The sequence below is a fragment of the Mirounga leonina genome, unplaced genomic scaffold, assembly GCF_011800145.1.
Source record: "Mirounga leonina isolate KUSES-001 unplaced genomic scaffold, KU_Mleo_1.0 Mir_173, whole genome shotgun sequence".
NCBI classification, from domain to species: Eukaryota; Metazoa; Chordata; class Mammalia; order Carnivora; family Phocidae; genus Mirounga; species Mirounga leonina.
Window position 1 is genome coordinate 63,487,798 of NW_023270447.1, and position 19,518 is coordinate 63,507,315.

The following is a 19,518-nucleotide window of genomic DNA, read 5'->3' on the forward strand; positions in this document are numbered from 1 at the left end:
GAGGATGGAAAAGGGAGAAATGGTGAATGAGAGGCTCCTGCAGTCATCCAGCTCTGAAATTAAACCAGAAAGTGCCAGTGGTCTACACATCCAACAGATGTTCTTGTCAGTCTGGCTGCCCTGCCACACCATTCTTTTCTACCTCTCCGTCTGGGCTCGTTCCAGTCCTCCTGCATTTCATCTCCGCCTGCTGAAATCCTATTTTCCTTCAACATCCAGAACAAATACCACTCCTGGTCATTATTATCCCTGGCTGGAAATGATCCCTCCCCTTCCACTGCTAATAGGGAGCTGAATCCCTCCTTCCTTTCTTCCTTCCACAGAGCATTTTTCTCTCCCAGGTAGTTCAGTGCTGTGGCTCAGTACCAACTTGGGACCCACCAACTTGCTATCTCTGTGAACTTTGCACCTTACCCAAAGTCTCAGTGCCTCAGTGTCCAGACGTGTACAACGGGGAGACGTGTATACAGCGTTGTTATGAGGATTAAATCCGTTCACTGCTATAAAGCACTTAGAATGATGTCTGATGTGCAGTAAGCGCTGAATAAACCCGCACGTTCATTTTGATTGACGGCGGCAGGAGGTGCGGAGCGGGCGGTGCGCCCGGGCAAGCGCCGAGCCCAGGCCGGGGGAGCGCGGTCACATGACTGGGTCAAGATGGCGCCGCCCGGCTGCTTGTGGCTCTTGGCCGCCGCTCTCCTGCAGGGGTCCTGCGCTGCCCGGGCGCTGGGGCATCTCGACCCGGCCGCGCCGCTGCCGCTGGTGATCTGGCATGGGATGGGTGAGTGAGGGAGAAGAGAGTCAGGAGGGTTTGGCGACTCCTTCCCTTTCCCAGCCTGGGCTCGCGTCTGCAAAATGCGAGCGTGTAGGGCGAGGACCGAGGTCGCACAGCGCTCGGCTGGCCCGACGTCTTAGGATTTGGGGGGCTGCTCTTGCGTTGGAAAGGGAGAAGGGGAAGGGACTGTCTTTTGGGGAGTGCTCACAGGGAGCCGTGCATTGCGTTAGGGTATTTCGGGCTGTTCTTGTTTAACCCTCACGACAGTGGTGTCAGGGTGCGGCGTCTGGCACTTGGTCGCCAGTCCTGGCTGTGGCTGCATGACCCGGGCATCCAGCCTTTTATTCATTGACACATTGAATAGAGATGTGTTAGGCACCTGTAGTTCATTTTTGCATTTAACACGTAGTTACTGAGCACCTACTAGATGCTGAAGATAGTGAACAGACCAAATTCTTTGTGCTCTTTCAGAACTTACTTTCCAGGGGGAGAGGCAGACTATAAAGAAATAAGTAAAACGTATAATCGGTTTTCAGTAAAATGGTGATAAGTTCAATGGAAAAAAATAAAGCAGGGAGGGGGATAGAAATGGGAGGTAGGGCTTGCAATTTTATAAGCGAGGTCAGGAAAGTAGTCACTGAGAAAGTGACATCTGTGCAAAGCCCTGAAGTGGATGAGGGAAGATGCCATGGTGGTAGAAGGAACAGTAAATGCAAAGGCCCTGAGGCAGAAGTATGTCTGTTATGTTGAAGGAACAACATTCAGGTCAGTGGGGATGGAACTGAGTGAGCAAGGAGAAGAAAATGGGGGTTTAGGTTGGGGGGGTGCCAGTGTTGGGCCAACTAAGGGAGTTGGCTAGAATTCGAGATGGGTAGTCCTTGGGGGGTTTTGAGCACATGAGTGACATGATATGACTTACATTTTATTTTATTTTTTTTTAAGATTTTATTTATTTATTCATGAGAGACAGAGCGAGAGAGAGAGGCAGAGGGAGAAGCAGGTTCCCAAGGAGCAGGGAGCCTGATGCGGGACTCGATCACAGGACCCTGAGATCATGACCTGAGCCGAAGGCAGATGGCTTAACCATCTGAGCCACCCAGGCGCCCATGACTTATATTTTAAAAGGACCACTCTGATTGCTATATATTATATCTCAAGGTCGTGAGTTCAAGTCCCATGTTGGGCTCCACACTGGGCGGGGAGCCTACTTAAATCCAAAAAGAATTGATTGTAGGGAGGTTTCAGACATTTGCAGGGAGACAAGTTAGGAAGCTATTGCAACCATTTCAACAAGAGATGGTGGTGGCATGAAACGATATAGTAACGGGAGATGCTGAGAAGTGGTCAAAGTTTGGATATCTTCTGAAGGCAGAGCCAATGGGATCTGTTAACAGATTAGATTCAGGATGAGAGAAAGAAAAAAGTCAAGGACAATTCCATGGGTTTGGGGCTGGGCAAGTAGAAGGAAGAAGTTGTCATTCTACCAAAATGGGGAAGCCTGTAGGGCCAGCAAATTTGGGGTGGGTAGAAGATCAAGAATCTGCTTTGGGACTTACTAGATGTGAGATGCATGTTAGACATCCAGGAGGTGTTGTAGAGGCATTTGGAGTTCAGAAGGTAGGACAGAGATACGAGTTGGAGATTTAAGTTGGGAGTTTTCAGCATATGGCTGGCATTTAAAGCCATGAAACTGGTCAGGATCATAGGCATGAGTGTCCACAGGAGGGAAGAGGTCTCAAGATTGAGCCCTGAGGCACTGCCAACATTTGGAGGTTGAGGAGATGAGGTGGAAGGGAGCTGAGGAGACAGTGTTGGTAGAGGAACGTCAGGAGAGTGCAATGTCCAGGAAGTCCAATAAAAATGATTCTAGAGGAAGGGAGCAATCAGCTGTATGGAATTTTATGGGCAGGGCAACTGAGAATGGGTTATTGGATTTAGCAATTTGAAGATCACTAATGACCTTAACCAAGGCAGTTTGGATAACATGATGAGGATGACAGCCTTATTGGATTGAGTTAAAACTGTTCAGAGGAATTAGAGTCAGCAAATATAGTTTTTTCAGCACTGTGTGCTGGGCTCTGGGGCTATCGCAGTAGAGTTAAAAGAAATTATGAGAGAGGGGCGCCTGGGTGGCTCAGTCGGTTAAGCGGCTGCCTTCAGCTCGGGTCATGATCCCAGAGTCCTGGGATCGAGCCCCGCATCGGGCTCCCTGCTCAGCGGGGAGCCTACTTCTCCCTCTCCCTCTGCCTGCCTCTCTGTGTACTTGTTCTCTCTCTCTATCTCTCTGTCAAATAAATAAATAAAATCTTTTTTTAAAAAATTAATTAATTAATTTAAAAAAAAATTATGAGAGAAAAAGAAGGTGCTCTAAGCCTTAGCTTTTCCCTTAAAAATGAATTCTTGAGCTTCTTCTCAGGTTAGAAATGTGATGATTAAGCTCAAAATGGTAAATGACCTCAGCCTATTTCTCTGATTGAGTGGCTGGTCACTTCGCTTCCGGTTTTTAGTTTTGGTTCCTAGAAACAGGAAACAGGACTGGGAGTAGAGTGAGGCAGGGAGGCCCCCACAGTGCAAAATTTAAGAAGGCACTCACTGTCTAGTTTGTAGAAGTTTAGGGTCAGCACTTGCACAAGGCTGTGAGTGAGTACCTCCTCAAATTTGGTGTCCTAGGCGCTTCACTTGCCTTTCCCTGTCCTAGCCCTCGAGTCTGACTCCTGAGTGCTTTTGAGTCGATTAACCCCAAATGTTCCAGATGATAAGGGAGCATAATATGTACCTCTGCTTATTTTTCGGTTGTGAATTCGGTGTCCTAATTATATTGTATGGGCTTTTGAAGTTCGTTATTATTTGATAAACATGTGCCAAGCAAAAAATGTTCTTTCTTTTTAATTGGGGTGAAACAAATATAACCTATGATTAACCATATTAAAATATACAATTCAGTGGCATTTAGTGGATTCACAATGTTGTACAACCACTGCTTCTCTCTAATTTCAAAGCTTTTTCATTGCCCCAGAAAACTCCAGTACCCCTTAAGTAATTACACTGTTCCCCATTCCCAACACCCCCTGGAAATGTCCAATCTGCTTTCTGTCTCTATAGATTTGCCTATTCTGGATATATGTGTATGTATATAGGTAATCATACATTATGTGACCTTTTGTGTTTAGCTTATTTCACGTACAATAATGTTTTTTAGGTTCATCCACATTGTAGCATGTCAGTACTTCATTCTTTTTTATGGCTGAATAATATTCCACGGTGTGTGTATACTACAGACGGTTTACCCACTCATCCATTGATGGACATTTGGGTCATTTCCACCCTTTAACTGTTACAAATAATGCTGCTATGAACATTGATGTACAGGTTTCTGTGTGGGCATGTTTTAATTTCTGTTGGGTAGAAATGTAGAAGTGAAATTGCTGGGTCATGTGGTAATTGTTAGGTTTAATTTTTTGAGGAACCACAAACTTTTCACAGTGGCTGCATCATATTACAATCCCACCAGCTATGTACAAGGTTTCTATTTCTCCACATCCTTGCTAACACTTGCTACTTTCCATCTTTTAATTAATTTTTTTTTTATTAAAGCTGTCCTAGTAAGTATGAAGTGGTATCTCATTATAGTTTTGATATGCATTTCCTTAATGGCCAGTGATGTTGAGCATGTTTTCATGTGCTTGTTGGCCATTTGTAGATCTTCTTTGGAGATAGGTCTGTTCAAGTCCTTTTTCCATTTTTAAATTAGATTAACTTCTTGTTGAGTTGTAGGGGTTCTTTGTATATCCTGAGTATTAAACCCTTATCAGGTATATGTTTTGCAAATATTTTCTCCTATTCTGTATGTTTCACATTCTTGATAATGCCCTTTTGAAGTATAGAACTTTTTAAAAATAAAGTGTAATGTTTTGGCTCACGAGTATCTGCCATTGTCTTTGTTGTTTAGGAGACAGCTGTTGTAATCCCTTAAGCATGGGTGCTATTAAAAAAATGGTTGAGAAGAAAATACCAGGAATTTATGTCTTATCCTTAGAGATTGGGAAGACCCTGACGGAGGTAAGGCCCTTCACAGCTCTGTTCCTTTGAAGGTTTGCTGACTGATTTCATAGAATGTACTATTAAAATGCTTTGCCTTGCATTTTTAGTAGCGGGTCATACAATGATACTTTAACTCTCGAGTGGCTTATGTGAGGATTCCAACCTGAATAAGTTTGGCCTCTTAGGGCCATTGGTGGTTTTCATCCCGACTTTTCTCTGTGGCTTCTCTTACAGGATGTGGAGAACAGCTTCTTCTTGAATGTCAATTCCCAAGTAACAACAGTGTGTCAGATTCTTGCTAAGGATCCTAAATTGCAGCAAGGCTACAATGCTATGGGATTCTCCCAGGGCGGCCAATTTCTGTAAGTCCCTTTCTGTTCGATCGTACCATTTACATGGAATTGATTTTTTTCTTATATTCAGGTAGATCCACTCCTCTAATTCTTTTGAGCATTTTGTCTATTCTTGGAAGGAAAACTATTCTAAAATGTCTCCATGTAAAAAGCTTTATGGAACTTATTTTCTTTCTTTTTTTTTTTTTAAAGATTTTATTTATTTATTTGACAGAGAGAGGCATAGCGAGAGAGGGAACACAAGCAGGGGGAGTGGGAGAGGGAGAAGCAGGCTTCCCGCCGAGCAGGGAGCCCGATGTGGGGCTCCATCCCAAGACCCTGGGATCAGGAACTGAGCCGAAGGCAGACACTTAACGACTGAGCCACTCAGGCGCCCCGGAACTTAATTTATTTTCTATGAAAGAATAAAGATTTGCATTTGGCCCTATCGGGGGAAATCCTGACACTCCATGGCTTTGGGGATTCACAGAGGATGAAATAGCTTAATCTGCGAAGTTGGTTGTTGATGATACATTTTTATCTGACAGCTGGAGCTGATAATCGTTTTTTTTTTTCCCCAGGAGGGCAGTGGCTCAGAGATGCCCATCACCTCCCATGATCAATCTGATCTCGGTTGGGGGACAACATCAAGGTAACTTTGGCCTCTTTGCCTCCTTTTTTCTCTGTTCTAATCCATGTGACCACTTGATTTTAAAACATTCCAGCAGCTCTATTTGTACAAGAAGGCAGCCATCCTTGGAGAATCCCATCTTTCCAGCTCATAACAAACTAGCCAGAATTGAAGAAATAGGAAGAGACTGGATTCTAGAAGCCAGGATCACAGGTGAACCAGTGGACTGCCTGCTGCTTCTCTCCGGTTTAATTGACATGATTTCCTGCAGGTGTGGTGGTTGCAGCTACATGGCAGGTGCTGGTTGAGGAGTCAGGAAGGGCCAACAGACTTTCCTTTCTTTTTTTAAAGATTTTATTTATTTGAGAGAGAGAGCACGTGCGGGCGTGTGCCGGAGCTGGGGGAGGGTCAGAGGGAGAGGGAGAAGCAGACTCCCCACTGAGCAGGGACACCCCCCCCCAATGTGGGACTCGATCCCAGGACCCTGGGATCATGACCTGATCTGAAGGCAGACGCTTAACGGACTGAGCCACCCAGGTGCCCTGCATTCCCTGTTTTCTGACATTGGTGATGTCTTATTGAATTTAGACTCAGGCAAACAGTAGCATCTAAGCTTTTTTGTCTGTAAACTTAACAGTAGAAATTAAATCCTTTGAAAAACAACAGGCTTTCTGTTTAGGCAGAATTATATACTTTTGGGGAAGGATGCGTCTTTGGGATAGAACTTTTATCTCTGTTCTCATGGATACAGCTATCAGGTGGCATAGTGTAAGAGCAGAAGGATTCTTCTTATAATCAGGAAATTGGATTCACCCAATTAACTGCTGCCAATGGGCAAATAATTTGGTACTTTAAATCCCTTTCGCAGATGAGGGAAACTGAAAGAAGGCCTTTCCCATTTTGTGGGAATTTTTCAGAGGATGAAGTGAGATAATAAGTAGAAAAATACTTTTTTTTTGTTTAAGATGTTATTTATTTATTTGAGAGAGAGCACAAGTGGGTGGAGGGGCAGAGGGAGAGGGAGAAACAGACTCCCTTCTGAGCAGGGAGCCCGACACAGGGCTCGATCCCGGGACCTTGGAATCATGACCTGAGCCGAAGGCAGACGCTTAACTGACTGAGCCACTCAGGTGCCCCCCAAATACTTTTTATTTTTTTTTTATTTTTTTAAAAATTATTTATTTATTTATTTGACAGAGAGAGACCCAGCCAGAGAGGGAATACAAGCAGGGTGTGTGGGAGAGGGAGAAGCAGGCTTCCCACGGAGCAGCAAGCCTGACACAGGGCTCCATCCTAGGACCCTGGGATCATGACCTGAGCCAAAGGCAGATGCCCAATGACTGCGCCACCCAGGCGCCCCCAAAAAATACTTTTTAAAAACACAAGTAATATTCAAATGCAAATTGGTAAAAACAACTTTATCATTCACTCATTCAGTCAACAAATATTTATTGAAAATCTATAAATAAAACAGACAAGGTCCCTGTCTTCAGGAAACTTCCGTTCTGGGGGGTGAGGGCTAAGAAATAGACAATGAAGCAAGTAAATAAATAAATACAGATAATGGGAACTATGATCAGGAAAAAGGAGCACCAGGGGGAAGCTGGCTATGGTATGAATTCTCAATATGTTATTTTCTTGAGGAATAAATGAATGAGATCAGAGGCTAGCTCTGGTTTGTTGTGTTCCTCACCATGCCTTGCACATAGTAGGTATTCAGTACACCGCTACTGAAGGAATGGATCTTTGCCTTCTGCTGTAGGTGTTTATGGACTCCCTCGGTGCCCAGGGGAGAGCTCTCACATCTGTGACCTGATCAGGAAAACACTGAATGCTGGGGCTTACAACAAAGCTATTCAAGAACGGTACGTATGGTTGGCCGAAAAGGATGTAGAACTGTCACTGCATGAAAATATCATGCTGACTTTCATGCCAGCAGAGAGTTCAGGAGTAGTGGCCGGTGATATGCACATGAGAGGCTTTTCGTAAATATCTCTGTGCTGTCTACTCAGTTATATTATAAGCCTAAAACTGCTCTAATATTAATTTTAAAAAAGGAAGGGAGGCTTTTTTTTTTTGAAAGATTTTATTTATTTATTCCAGAGAGAAAGAGTGTGCAAGAGAGAGCATGAGCAGGGGGAGGGGCAGAAGGAGAGGGAGATCCAGACTGTCTGCTGAGCAGGGAGCCTGACGTGGGGCTGGGATCATGACCTGAGCCAAAAGTAGACAGTTAGCCTACTGAGCCACCCAGGTGCCCTTGGGGAGGGGTTTTATTTTGAGGGTATTTTTTTTAATATAGAAAAAATATAATTACAACACAGTAAATTTCCATTTTTAAAAAACAAACAAAAGAGCCTTTAGAAAGTACCAAGCCCAGGGACGCCTGGGTGGCTCAGTCGGTTAAGCGTCTGCCTTCGGCTCCGGTTGTGATCCCAGGGTCCTGGGACCGAGTCCCACATCGGGCTCCCTGCTCAGCGGGGAGCCTGCTTCTCCCTCTGCCTGCTGTTCCCCCTGTTCATGCTCTCCCTCCCTCTCTCTCTCTGACAAATAAATAATAAATAAATAAACATTAAAAAAAAAAAGTACCAAGCCCAATATCCAAAATCTGTAAAGAATTTACCAAACTCAACACCCAAAGAACAAATAATCCAGTCAAGAAATGGGCAGAAGACATGAACAGACATTTCTGCAAAGACATCCAAATGGCCAACAGACACATGAAAAAATGCTCAACATCAGTTGTCATCAGGGAAATCCAAATCAAAACCACAATGAGATACCACCTCACACCAGTCAGAATGGCTAAAATTAACAAGTCAGGGAAGGACAGATGTTGGCGAGGATGCTGAGAAAGGGGAACCCTCCTACACTGTCGGTGGGAATGCAAGCTGGTGCAGCCATTCTGGAAAACAATATGGAGGTTCCTCAGAAAGTTGAAAATAGAGCTACCATACGATCCAGCAATTGCACTACTGGGTATTTACCCCAAAGATAAAAATGTAGTGATCCGAAGGGGCACCTGCACCCCAATGTTTATAGCAGCAATGTCCACAATAGCCAAACTATGGAAAGAGCCCAGATGTCCATCGACAGATGAATGGCTAAAGAAGATGTGGTATGTTTGTGGTATGTGTACTCACACACACACACACACACACACACACACACAGGAATATTACGCAGCCATTAAAAAATCTTGCCATTTGCAATGACATGGATGGAACTAAAGGGTATTATGCTAAGTGAAATAAGTCAATCAGAGAAAGACCATTACATGATCTCACTGATCTGTGGAATTTAAGAAGGCAGAGGATTGTAGGAGAAGAGAGGAAAAAATGAAACAAGACAAAAACGGAGACAAACCATAAGACACTCTTAATCTTAGGAAACAGACTGAGGGTTGCTGGAGGGTAGGGGGTCAGGGGATGGGGTAAGTGGGTGGTGGACGTTGGGGAGGGTATGTGTTGTAATGAGCACTGGGTATTATATAAGACTGATGAATCATAGACCTGTACCCGTGAAACAAATAGTACATTATATGTTATTTTATTTATTATTTTTTTTAAAGAAAGAAAGTACCAAGAATTACTGTACATATTTGGGGGACAGATTCTTTGGGTTGTCAGCAGCAAAGGGTTAGCCTTCTATGTCAGTGTCCCCACTACTCAGATGTGTTTGGGTGTTTAAAACTACACAGAATCGGGCGCCTGGGTGGCTCAGTTGGTTAAGCGACTGCCTTCGGCTCAGGTCATGATCCTGGAGTCCCTGGATCGAGTCCCGCATCGGGCTCCCTGCTCGGCAGGGAGTCTGCTTCTCCCTCTGACCCTCCCAACCCTCCCCCCTCTCATGTGCTCTCTCTCTCAGTCTCTCTCTCTCAAATAAATAAATAAAACCTTAAAAAAAAAAAAACTACACAGAATCACAGGGCTCTGGGGTGGCTCAGTCGGTTAAAACATCCGACTTTTGATTTTGACTTGGGTCATGATCTCAGGGTCATGAGATTGAGCCCTGCATCAGGCTCTGCACAGGGCATCGAGCCTGCTTAAGATTCTCTCTCTCTCCCTCTCCCTCTGCCCCTCCCCACCTTCCTCTAAAAACAGACACACACATACACAAAAAATAGCATCACTTTTGGAGCCTGTTCTTTTCAGTTGTTTCCAATCTTAAATTATACATCAGAACCTCTGGGACGTTCATTTAAAATGGATCCTAGGGCTCCATCCCTGGGATCAGGGATTTAATTTGGATTCAGTAGGTCTGGAGTATTCTAGATGGTAACTGAGATTTGGGATTGACTAGTCTGGCTGTAGCAGCTCTCCTACAGGTTTTCCAAGTGTATCATTCTTGTCTAATAACAGCTCTTCAATCTAACACTTCCTTTAAACCGTTTTCCAGGGTTCAGCCCTGCCCCAGATTTGCATGTGGAAACAACCTGCAGCTCGCTCTTCCTTTCTTTTTTTTTTTTTTTTTTAAAGATTTTATTTATTTATTTGACAGAGAGAGAGAGAGCGAGAGCAGGAACACAAGCAGGGGGAGTGGGAGAGGGAGAAGCAGGCTTCCCATGGAGCAGAGAGCCCGATGTGGGACTCGATCTCAGGACCCTGGGATCATGACCTGAGCTGAAGGCAGACGCTTAACAACTGAGCCACCCAGGCTCTTCCTTTCTTACCCACTGGCCACATGCCCAGCCACAGAGCTGTGTTAGGTCCGTAGTGCCACCTGATGGTCAGTGAAGGAAACTAAGATACCTTTTTTTTTTTAAGATTTTATTTATTTATTTGAGATTGAGAGAGAGCACAGAGGGAGTGAGAGAAGCAGGCTCCCCGTAGAGCAGGGAGGCCGATGCAGGACTCGATCCAAGAACCCTAAGATCATGACCTGAGCCAAAGGGAGACACTTAACCGAGTGAGCCGCCCATGTGCCCTCATTGTTTTTTTATTCTTTACTCATTATTCTTTTAACTCTTGCCCAGATGCCTCAGAAAAAATTCATCCTTTTCTTTCTTTGTGTTTCTTTTGTGAATCAAACACAATGCCTGGCAATCAGAATTATTAGTGACTAGAAATGAGCAGTCATGAGGAGGAGACAGTAACACCTAAGTACTGATTAAAAGGGGTAGATTGATGTGTTTGTCTTCACTTCCTCCTTAAACTGTAATAATAACCCGGTAGCCAAAGAATAAAAAGTGATAAACCCACAAGGGCCAAGAGAACAAGAAAGGAGAGGGGAGTCAATAAAAGACATCAACATGTCTTTTATTTATTTATTTATTCATGAGAGACAGAGAAAGAGAGAGGCAGAGGGAGAAGCAGGCTTCCCGTGGAGCAGGGAGCCCGATGCGGGACTCGATCCCAGGACCCTGGGATCATGACCTGAGCCGAAGGCAGACGCTTAACCATCTGAGCCACCCAGGCGCCCCCCTCAGAAAACTTCTATAGGCGGTGCTGCTGAGGGGAGTGCGCAGAAAGCAGAAACCTTTATGCTTCTGAAGGATGCACTGACAGGAAGGGAGCAGATTCACTTTTTATAGCTCCAGAGAGGGTCAGGAATTAGATGCATAAGATCCTTTGGAAGGTAGAGATCAGTGCATGGAGCTAAAAATGGGACTTCTTGTCGAAAAAAAAATCATTTCTATATAAGGAATGATCAAACTGCCAGTTCCCCTAAGTGCACATCTAAGTTACTGCTCCTCCCCCACTATGACAAGAGAAGCAAAATTTATTCTCTGGAGCAATTTAAGTAGAGAAGTACAAGACTAAGGTAATAAGCACAGGATGGTGGTGAGACACCACACTGAAAACCCATACCCTCCCCTTCCCCTTTCCTCCCACTCAGCTCCCAGAATGATAGCCACTAGGCTTATTATCTGCTAGGCTGATGTTTGGCAGACCTGTCTCTGGAAAACCTGACTGGCCCTAGAGAAAAGATCTACAGGTTGAGGTTTTGGAGTCCTTCAAGAAATCAGGATTGTTCTTGACTCCTGTGAGGTGAAGCCACAAGAAGGTAAGCTCTGTTGCATGAGGAGCCTCCAGTTAGCTTTGTAGTGCCTCGTTTCAGCATGAACCATGAGCTGGGGACCCCCAGCCAGACATCTGAGGAAAGCCTCTAACATGAAAGATAGACTGAAACCAACAAAAAGTAAAAAGCAACTTGGAAGGAAAATACGACAACTCAGGGAGCCAAAGAAAACCGTAAAAAAGAAAAAAAAAAAAGCCTAGAATTATTATCTTCAGAGATAAGCAATTACATCTGTGGCACTGGAAAAGAATGTGAATAAAACCAACAATCGGAGAGTAAGAGCTCCTGGCAATTAAAAATAAGACAACCAAGATAAATGTGAGAGTGATATGGGAATACAAACTTGAGGAAATCTCCTAGAAATGAGAACAAAAACCTCAAAGAGGTTTAAAAAAAAAAAGTAGAGAACTGATAAAATTAAAGGAGCCATTTAGGAAGTCCAGGATCTGCCTGATAGGAGTTCCGAAAAGATCCCAGAGGAAAAAGGGTGGATGGGAATTATCAAAGAGGTAATACAAGAAAATGTCTCAGAATGACAGGACATGAGTTTCCAGCTTGAAAGGGCTCACTAAGTGGTCAAGGCAAGGAGTGAAAAAAGCCTCACACGGAGGTACCCCCCTGTGACCTCTCAGAGCACCAGGAGAAAGAGGGGACCCCAGGGAGGCCGCCCAGAGTCCATTCCAATGACTGCACACTCCCCTCAGCAGCACCGCCTATAGAAGTTTTCTGAGGGGGGCGCCTGGGTGGCTCAGATGGTTAAGCGTCTGCCTTCGGCTCAGGTCATGATCCCAGGGTCCTGGGATCGAGTCCCGCATCGGGCTCCCTGCTCCACGGGAAGCCTGCTTCTCCCTCTGCCTCTCTCTCTCTCTCTGTCTCTCATGAATAAATAAATAAATAAAATCTTAAAAAAAAAAAAAGAAGAAGTTTTCTGAGGGAAAGTGATTTCCATCCTAGAGTTCAATGCCGAACCTTAATTTAAGGAGCAACCACTTGTGAAGGGAAAATAAAGGCCTCTTCAGACACACCAAAAAAAAAAAAAGAATGACCTTCTTTCAGGGCAGGTGTTGGCGAGACTCCGTTCCACACCGTGTGCTGCATGGCATGGTGTGTCTTTGAGCCTCCTCCTTATCCCCGCATGAGGTTCACTGTAGTACTTTCCCGCACCGAGATTCAGTGCAGGGCCCTCAGCTCATAGTAAGTAGGCAGATGGGCCCATTATCGCTAGTGATGCCATGTTTAAAATATTTATTCAACTTGAGCTGCCTGTTTCCTTTATTTATAAGCATTGCTGTGGTTTTGTTTTCTCTTTTCGGTTGCGGTTATAAAGTATTTCATAATTCCATCAAATGTTGCACTGCAGTTCGCCAGGCCCTGTGGTAGGTCCGGCAGGTACAGCGGAGAATACGACAGTTAGGGTCCCTGCTCCCATGAAAGAACATACCAGTGGGGAAAGGGGAGCTGCAAGCAAACAGAGGCACTGGGTCACCTCTAATAGTGCTAAGGCTGTGGTGGAAGTAAACAGGGTGCAGTGTTGGAGAGGAGTGTGGAGGAGGTACCTACCCTGGACAGAATGGCCTTCAGAGAAGAGGTATCTAAGCTGGTGTCTGGAGGTTGAGAGGGATGGGAGGAGCTAAGGAAACAGCCCTCGGGCCGAGGGAACAGTAGGCACGAAGGCCCGGTCCTAGGACACATTTGGCTTGTTCTAGGCCCTGGTGAAAAGTTGAGTGATAGACGGGAGTTGGCAGGGGTGATACCGCAAGGACGGGAAGGTCACATCGGCCATTTGGGTTTCCTTCTAAACATCAAGAGAAACTGTTGGGAGGTTTTTTTTTTTTTTTAAAGATTTTATTTATTCATTTGACAGAGAGAGGTAGAGGCACAGCGAGAGAGGGAACACAAGCAGGGGGAGTAGGAAAGAGAGAAGCAGGCTTCCCACCGAGCAGGGAGCCCGATGCGGGGCTCGATCCCAGGACCCTGAGATCATGACCGGAGCTGAAGGCAGTCGCTTAACCAACTGAGCCACCCAGGCGCCCCTGTTGGGAGGTTTTAAGCAAGGGAATAATATGGCCTGATCCACATTTTTGGACGGTCTCCACTGCTTTGTGGACAGTGGATTGGAAAGCGGGTAGAGGAAAAGCAGGGGGCTGTCACAGTGTCTCGGTAAGAGGTGACAGTGGTGTGGATACTGGGGTAAGATGGAGAGAAGTGGAATGACCTGAGTTAAGTTTCATAATGTCGTAGCTGAACGAGACTGGCAAGCCAGGATTCAGCTCAGCATTTATAACACGGTTTCCCTGGGAAATGCTTTCTGAGTTCTCAGTGGCTCAATTACAGATTGATACTTTTCTAATTTTATGGAGTTGGTTTTTCTTTTTCTTTTCTTTTTTTTTTTTTAAAGATTTTATTTATTTATTTGAGACAGAGAGAATGAGAGACAGAGAGCATGAGAGGGAGGAGGATCAGAGGGAGAAGCAGACCCCCCACTGAGCAGGGAGCCTGATGCGGGACTCGATCCCGGGACTCCAGGATCATGACCTGAGCTGAAGGCAGTCGCTTAACCAACTGAGCCACCCAGGCGCCCTGGTTTTTCTTTTTAAAAGTTCTTTGTATTTATATGTATATCTCATTTTATTTTTTTAATAGATTTTATTTATTTTTTGACAGAGACACAGCGAGAGAGGGAACACAAGCAGGGGGAGTGGGAGAGGGAGAAGCAGGCTTCCTGTGGAGCAGGGAGCCCGACGTGGGGCTCGATCCCAGAACCCTGAGATCATGACCTGAGCTGAATGCAGACGCTTAACGACTGAGCCAGCCAGGCGCCCCTGTATATCTCATTTTAGCAGATGGCCAGTATGAGATTTAAAGAGGTGGGTATGGGGCGCCTGGGTGGCTCAGTCGGTTAAGCGTGTGCGTTCGGCTCAGGTCATGATCCCAGGGTCCTGGGATGGAGCCCCACATTGGGCTCTCTGCTCAGTGGGGAGCCTGCTTCTCCCTCTCCCTCTCCCTCTGCTGCTCCCCAGCTTGTGCGCTCCTTCTCTCAAATAAATAAAATCTTAAAAAAAAAAAAAAAAAAGGCAAGTAGCCCCGGTAGAGGCGAGAAGGGGGTGGGGAGGGGTGGGAGGGACAGAAGGAGAGCACGTTCTTCTGGCAGTATAGTCCTAGGCTGCCCTTTGTATCAGGGAGGATTCTGGTTGTAGGAAAATAACCACATCCAACCAAAGTAAATTTTTAAAGAAGTTCATAGTCTTTTGGTACCCAGGGTTTCAGAGGGACTAGAATCCAGAAATGGGAGCCACCAAGAGCTGGGTCTGTCTCTCCCACTGGCGTTGCTGCTGCCTCTGTGTGCTCACCAGCCTCTCTGGCCCCCCACCGGTGAAAGGTGGCCTTGCCCAGCTTCTAGGTTGGTTGGTTGGTTGTTTTTTAAGATTTATTTATTTATTTTGGAGAGAGCGAGAGAGTGCCTGCAGGAGCAGGGGAAGGGTAGGGGGAGAGAGAGCATCTCAAGCGGCCTCCCTTCTGAGCACAGAGCCCACCTCGGGGCTCACTTCCACAACCCCCGAGATCATGACCTGGGCTGGAACCAAGAGACCATCACTCTCCCGACAGAGCCACCCAGGCACCCCCAGCTTCCAAGTTTTTCATTGTGTCTGCTTAGGATATTATCTCAGGAGGGGCTGGAATCTCTCGGTCCCAGTCCAGCTTCTTGGGGAAGGGACCATGTCCCAGCTCAGGTCAGATCTCCATCACTGGCTGCGGCCAGACAAGTGAGACCACACGGTACCAACCGTACCCGCCCCTGTAACAAGAAGGTGGGCCCGGGGAAGGGTGCAGTTCCCAGACGAGGGAGAGTTGATTTTGATTTAGGCGGAGACCCCCAGAAGGTGTCTTCTGCACTGTTCAGATCATTCAACCTTAGCAAAGCGAATTGGATTAGTCCCCTGGGAAGCCAGTGAGGAGGGACTTCTCCAGCACCTGCTCCTGGCTCGGTGGGGGCAGCAATGAGGAATGGTGAGCGTGACAGCCCTCTCTCACCTTGTGGATGTGAAATCCGCCCTCTAGTTCTCCTTTGAGATACTGGTAGCCCTTCCTGGGTTTCTTCTTGCTCCGGTTTCCTCCTTGCTGTCTTACTCACTGCGCCCCTCCCTGCCAAGTGAGTACAGCAGTGCCGGCCTGGCCTTGGCTTCTCCTCTTCCCCTGTGCCCGCCCTGCTCTCCCAGGTGGCCCTGTCCTTGGTCCATGGCCCTCAGCCCTGCGTGCCCAGGGTTTGCCGGGCCCTGTGCCCCCAATGGCTCTCACAGCGTGCTTATCCCCAGCTGTCCCGCTTTCCCCACACTTTCGCCCTCAACTCGCCGCTCCCCGTTCTGGAAATATTGAGGCATCCACTTCGGCACTTTTCAGCTGTTCAGAAAAGTAGAGAGAGTAATGTCATCTAAGATCTAAAATTAATATTTTGTCATATTTGCTTCAGATATTTTAAGAACTGAAACATTTCAGATAATACTGAATTCTTTTTTTTTTTTTTTTAAGATTTTATTTATTTGACAGAGAGTGAGAGCAGGAACACAAGCAGCAGGAGTGGGAGAGGGAGAGCAGGCTTCCCGCTGAGCAAGGAGCCTGATGTGGGACTCGATCCCAGGACCCTGGGATCATGACCTGCGCTGAAGGCAGACATTTAACGACTGAGCCACTCAGGCGCCCAATACTGAATTCTTTTTTTTTTTTTTAAAGATTTTATTTTATTTATTTGAGAGAGAGAGAATAAAAGACAGAGAGCATGAGAGGGAGGAGGGTCAGAGGGAGAAGCAGACTCCCCGCCGAGCAGGGAGCCCGATGTGGGACTCGATCCAGGGACTCCAGGATCATGACCTGAGCCGAAGGCAGTCGCTTAACCAACTGAGCCACCCAGGCGCCCCGTCCAATACTGAATTCTTTTACACATCTCTGCCAGGTTCCATTCCCTGCCCGCCCTCCGTAGTGACAATCACTGTTGAGAAATGAGAGTAATAGATCCTTTCTGTCCATTAAAAAAAATTGTATATTTATATACATATATATTCTCCATCAATTTGTAGCCTTATTTTGTATATCTAAAATGTTATGTAATGGATATCTTGTGCACTTCATTCTGCAAATGAGTTTTTCACTCAGTATTAGTTTAATAACATGTGGTTACATATATATATCTAGTTCATTCCTCTTTTTTTTTTAAGATTTTACTTATTTAATTGAAAGAGAAAGACAGTGAGAGAGGGAACACAAGCAGGGGGAGTGGGAGAGGGAGAAGCAGGCTTCCCATGGAGCAGGGAGCCCGATGTGGGACTCGATCCCAGGACCCTGGGACCATGACCTGAGTCGAAGGCAGACGCTTAATGACTGAGCCACCCAGGCGCCCTAGTTCATTCCTCTTAACTGCTACCTGGCATTCTGTATTCTCTGACTACGCCACTGTGTATTGATTTCCAATAGCAAACATTTCGGCATTTCTAGTTTCTCTAGCAAACAACCTTGAGGGAACATCCTTGTGTTGAAAAGCCCAGCCTGTGTTGCTGCATGTCTCCTTTACTTTTACAATACTGCTGTGTTCACACACGACACTTCACTACCGGTCACCAAATGTGTGGAGGTTTCCCCCACACCAGGGAGTTCTCTGTGACACCAGCTGGTGTCCTACAATTTAACTCAGTTCTGACACTGCCTACCTGGAGATAGCATCAGATCCCACAGATTAAGAGCTCAGTCCCACGAGCGTGCCCCCCGCCACACACACACATGCCCAGCACCAGTAGTAGGTCCCCAGGTTACCCACAACTTCTGTCCGATGTGACTACAGGGTGGAGGTTTCCATGACCCTCTCCTCAGGCATGATTAATTTGTTAGAGTGGCTCACAGAACTCAAGGAAACATGTTTACCAGTTTATTAAGGGGTATGATAAAGGACACAGATGAGGGGCGCCTGGGTGGCTCAGTTGGTTGTCTGCCTTTGGCTCGGGTCATGATCTCAGGATCCTGGGATGGAGCCCTGCATCGGGCTCCCTGCTCAGCGGGGAGTCTCCTTCTCCTCCCTCTGTTCCTCCCCACCACTCGTGCTCTCTCTCAAATAAATAAAATCTTAAAAAAAAAAAAAAAAAAAGGACACAGATGAACAGCCAGATGAACAAGATACATTGGCAAGGTCTGGGAGGGTCCTGAGCACGGGAGCTGGGGTGCACACCCTTCTGGTGTGGGTGTGTCTGCCAACCTGGAAGCTCTCTGAACCCCTACTATTAGAATTTTATGGAGGCTTCTTCACATAAGCACGATCAGTTACTAACTCCATTTCCAGCCCCCCTCCCCTCTCTGGAGAATGGGGAGCAGGGCAGAAAATTCCAAGCTTCGGATGGAGGCTTGGTCTTTCTGGTGACCAGCCCCATCCAGGAGCCCACCCAGAGCCACCTCACTAGAACAAAAGATGCTCCTAGTGTTCTTACCATTTAGGAAATTACAAGGGTTTTAGGAGCTCTGTGCCAGGAACCGGGGTTGGGGACCAGTATATGTATTTTCTATTACCTAGCAATCCCCGAACAAGAATTTATGTACTAGTGGAATTCACATGTAGACTCTCAGTTATTTATTGGGTAATTTGGGGAATGCTCCTTAACCTCTCTGCCTTAGTTTCATCATCTGTAAAATAGGGCAGAAGTTCTACCTCATGGGTTGTAGAGGTTAAATGAGTTAGTAGATGTAGATAGAGTGCTTAGAACAGTACTTCAGAGACACTCCCTGCGGGTTAGCTACTGTGATTACAATGATGAGCATGTGCATTTTAGACTTGATTCGACATTGCCAAGGTGGCTGTACCAACTTCTGTTCCCACCAACAGAGTGTGAGCGTTCCCGTTTTCTCCAGTCTCAACTGACTTTTGATCCTGTGTCTGTTAACGCGTCTGCCAGGCAGATGTGTGTGGGATGGTTTCGCTTTCCAATCTGCGCATCCTGTTAGGCAGCTTGATCATCTGTTCGTGTTTGTTGGCTACTCGGGTCTCTCTTTTCTGTGACTTGCCTATTCATTGCCTATTCTAGTCTTTGCCTGTTTTTCTGTTGGGCGTTCTTTTTCTTACTGATGTGTAAGTATCATGTACACACACATGCATCTATATTAGGATTATCAAGCCTTTCTTTGTTAGGTATATTACACTTAACTTCTCCCAGCCTGTGGCTTATATTTTAATTTTATTTATGGGGTCTTCATTTGGTACAGCAGATTTTTTTAAGTTATGGTAAAGCATATATATAATATATATAAAACAGAATCTGCCATTTCAGTCATTTTTAAGTGTACAGCTCAGGGGCATTAGGTACATTCACAGTGTCCAAACCAGCATCAGGTGTAGCAGCTTCTATTTTGGATTCAGGCCACTTCATCAGCCCTTAGGACTGAAGCACAGAGCTATTCTCCCATCCCATATTTTCTTCTAATTTTTTTTTTCAGGTTTTGTTTTGATTCTCATGTTTTTCATCTACCTGGGGTTTTCGATGCTTGAGTCTGTTTCTGGGCTGCTATTCTGTTCCATTCATTTATTTGTCTGTCTCTACCCCATGCGTGCTCTGCTTTGGTTACTGCAGCAACTTTTACACAGCTCTTCAAGTCTTGGCTGGTCTTGAACTTTTACTGTTTCATCTGGAGTTTAAAATTAGTTTGTAAAATAAAATGAAATTAAATAAAATATATAAAATAAAATTAGA

General features: G+C 45.7%; 1 protein-coding gene across 2 annotated transcripts in view; it reads left to right on the plus strand.

Moving 5' to 3' along the window:
- The first annotated feature begins 633 nt into the window (after positions 1 to 633).
- The window catches only part of PPT1 (palmitoyl-protein thioesterase 1), a 28,283-nt gene continuing 9,398 nt past the window's right edge, over positions 634 to 19,518 (plus strand). Inside the window, exons 1-5 of one of the 2 annotated variants that reach the window (XM_035018938.1) lie at positions 634 to 781; positions 4,725 to 4,834; positions 5,051 to 5,178; positions 5,730 to 5,800; positions 7,542 to 7,644. In XM_035018938.1, the coding sequence (XP_034874829.1) occupies positions 658 to 781; positions 4,725 to 4,834; positions 5,051 to 5,178; positions 5,730 to 5,800; positions 7,542 to 7,644 (536 nt within the window). In that variant the 5' untranslated portion in view covers positions 634 to 657. The remainder of the gene's footprint in view (positions 782 to 4,724; positions 4,835 to 5,050; positions 5,179 to 5,729; positions 5,801 to 7,541; positions 7,645 to 19,518) is intronic. The other variant, XM_035018937.1, reaches the window with a different exon arrangement.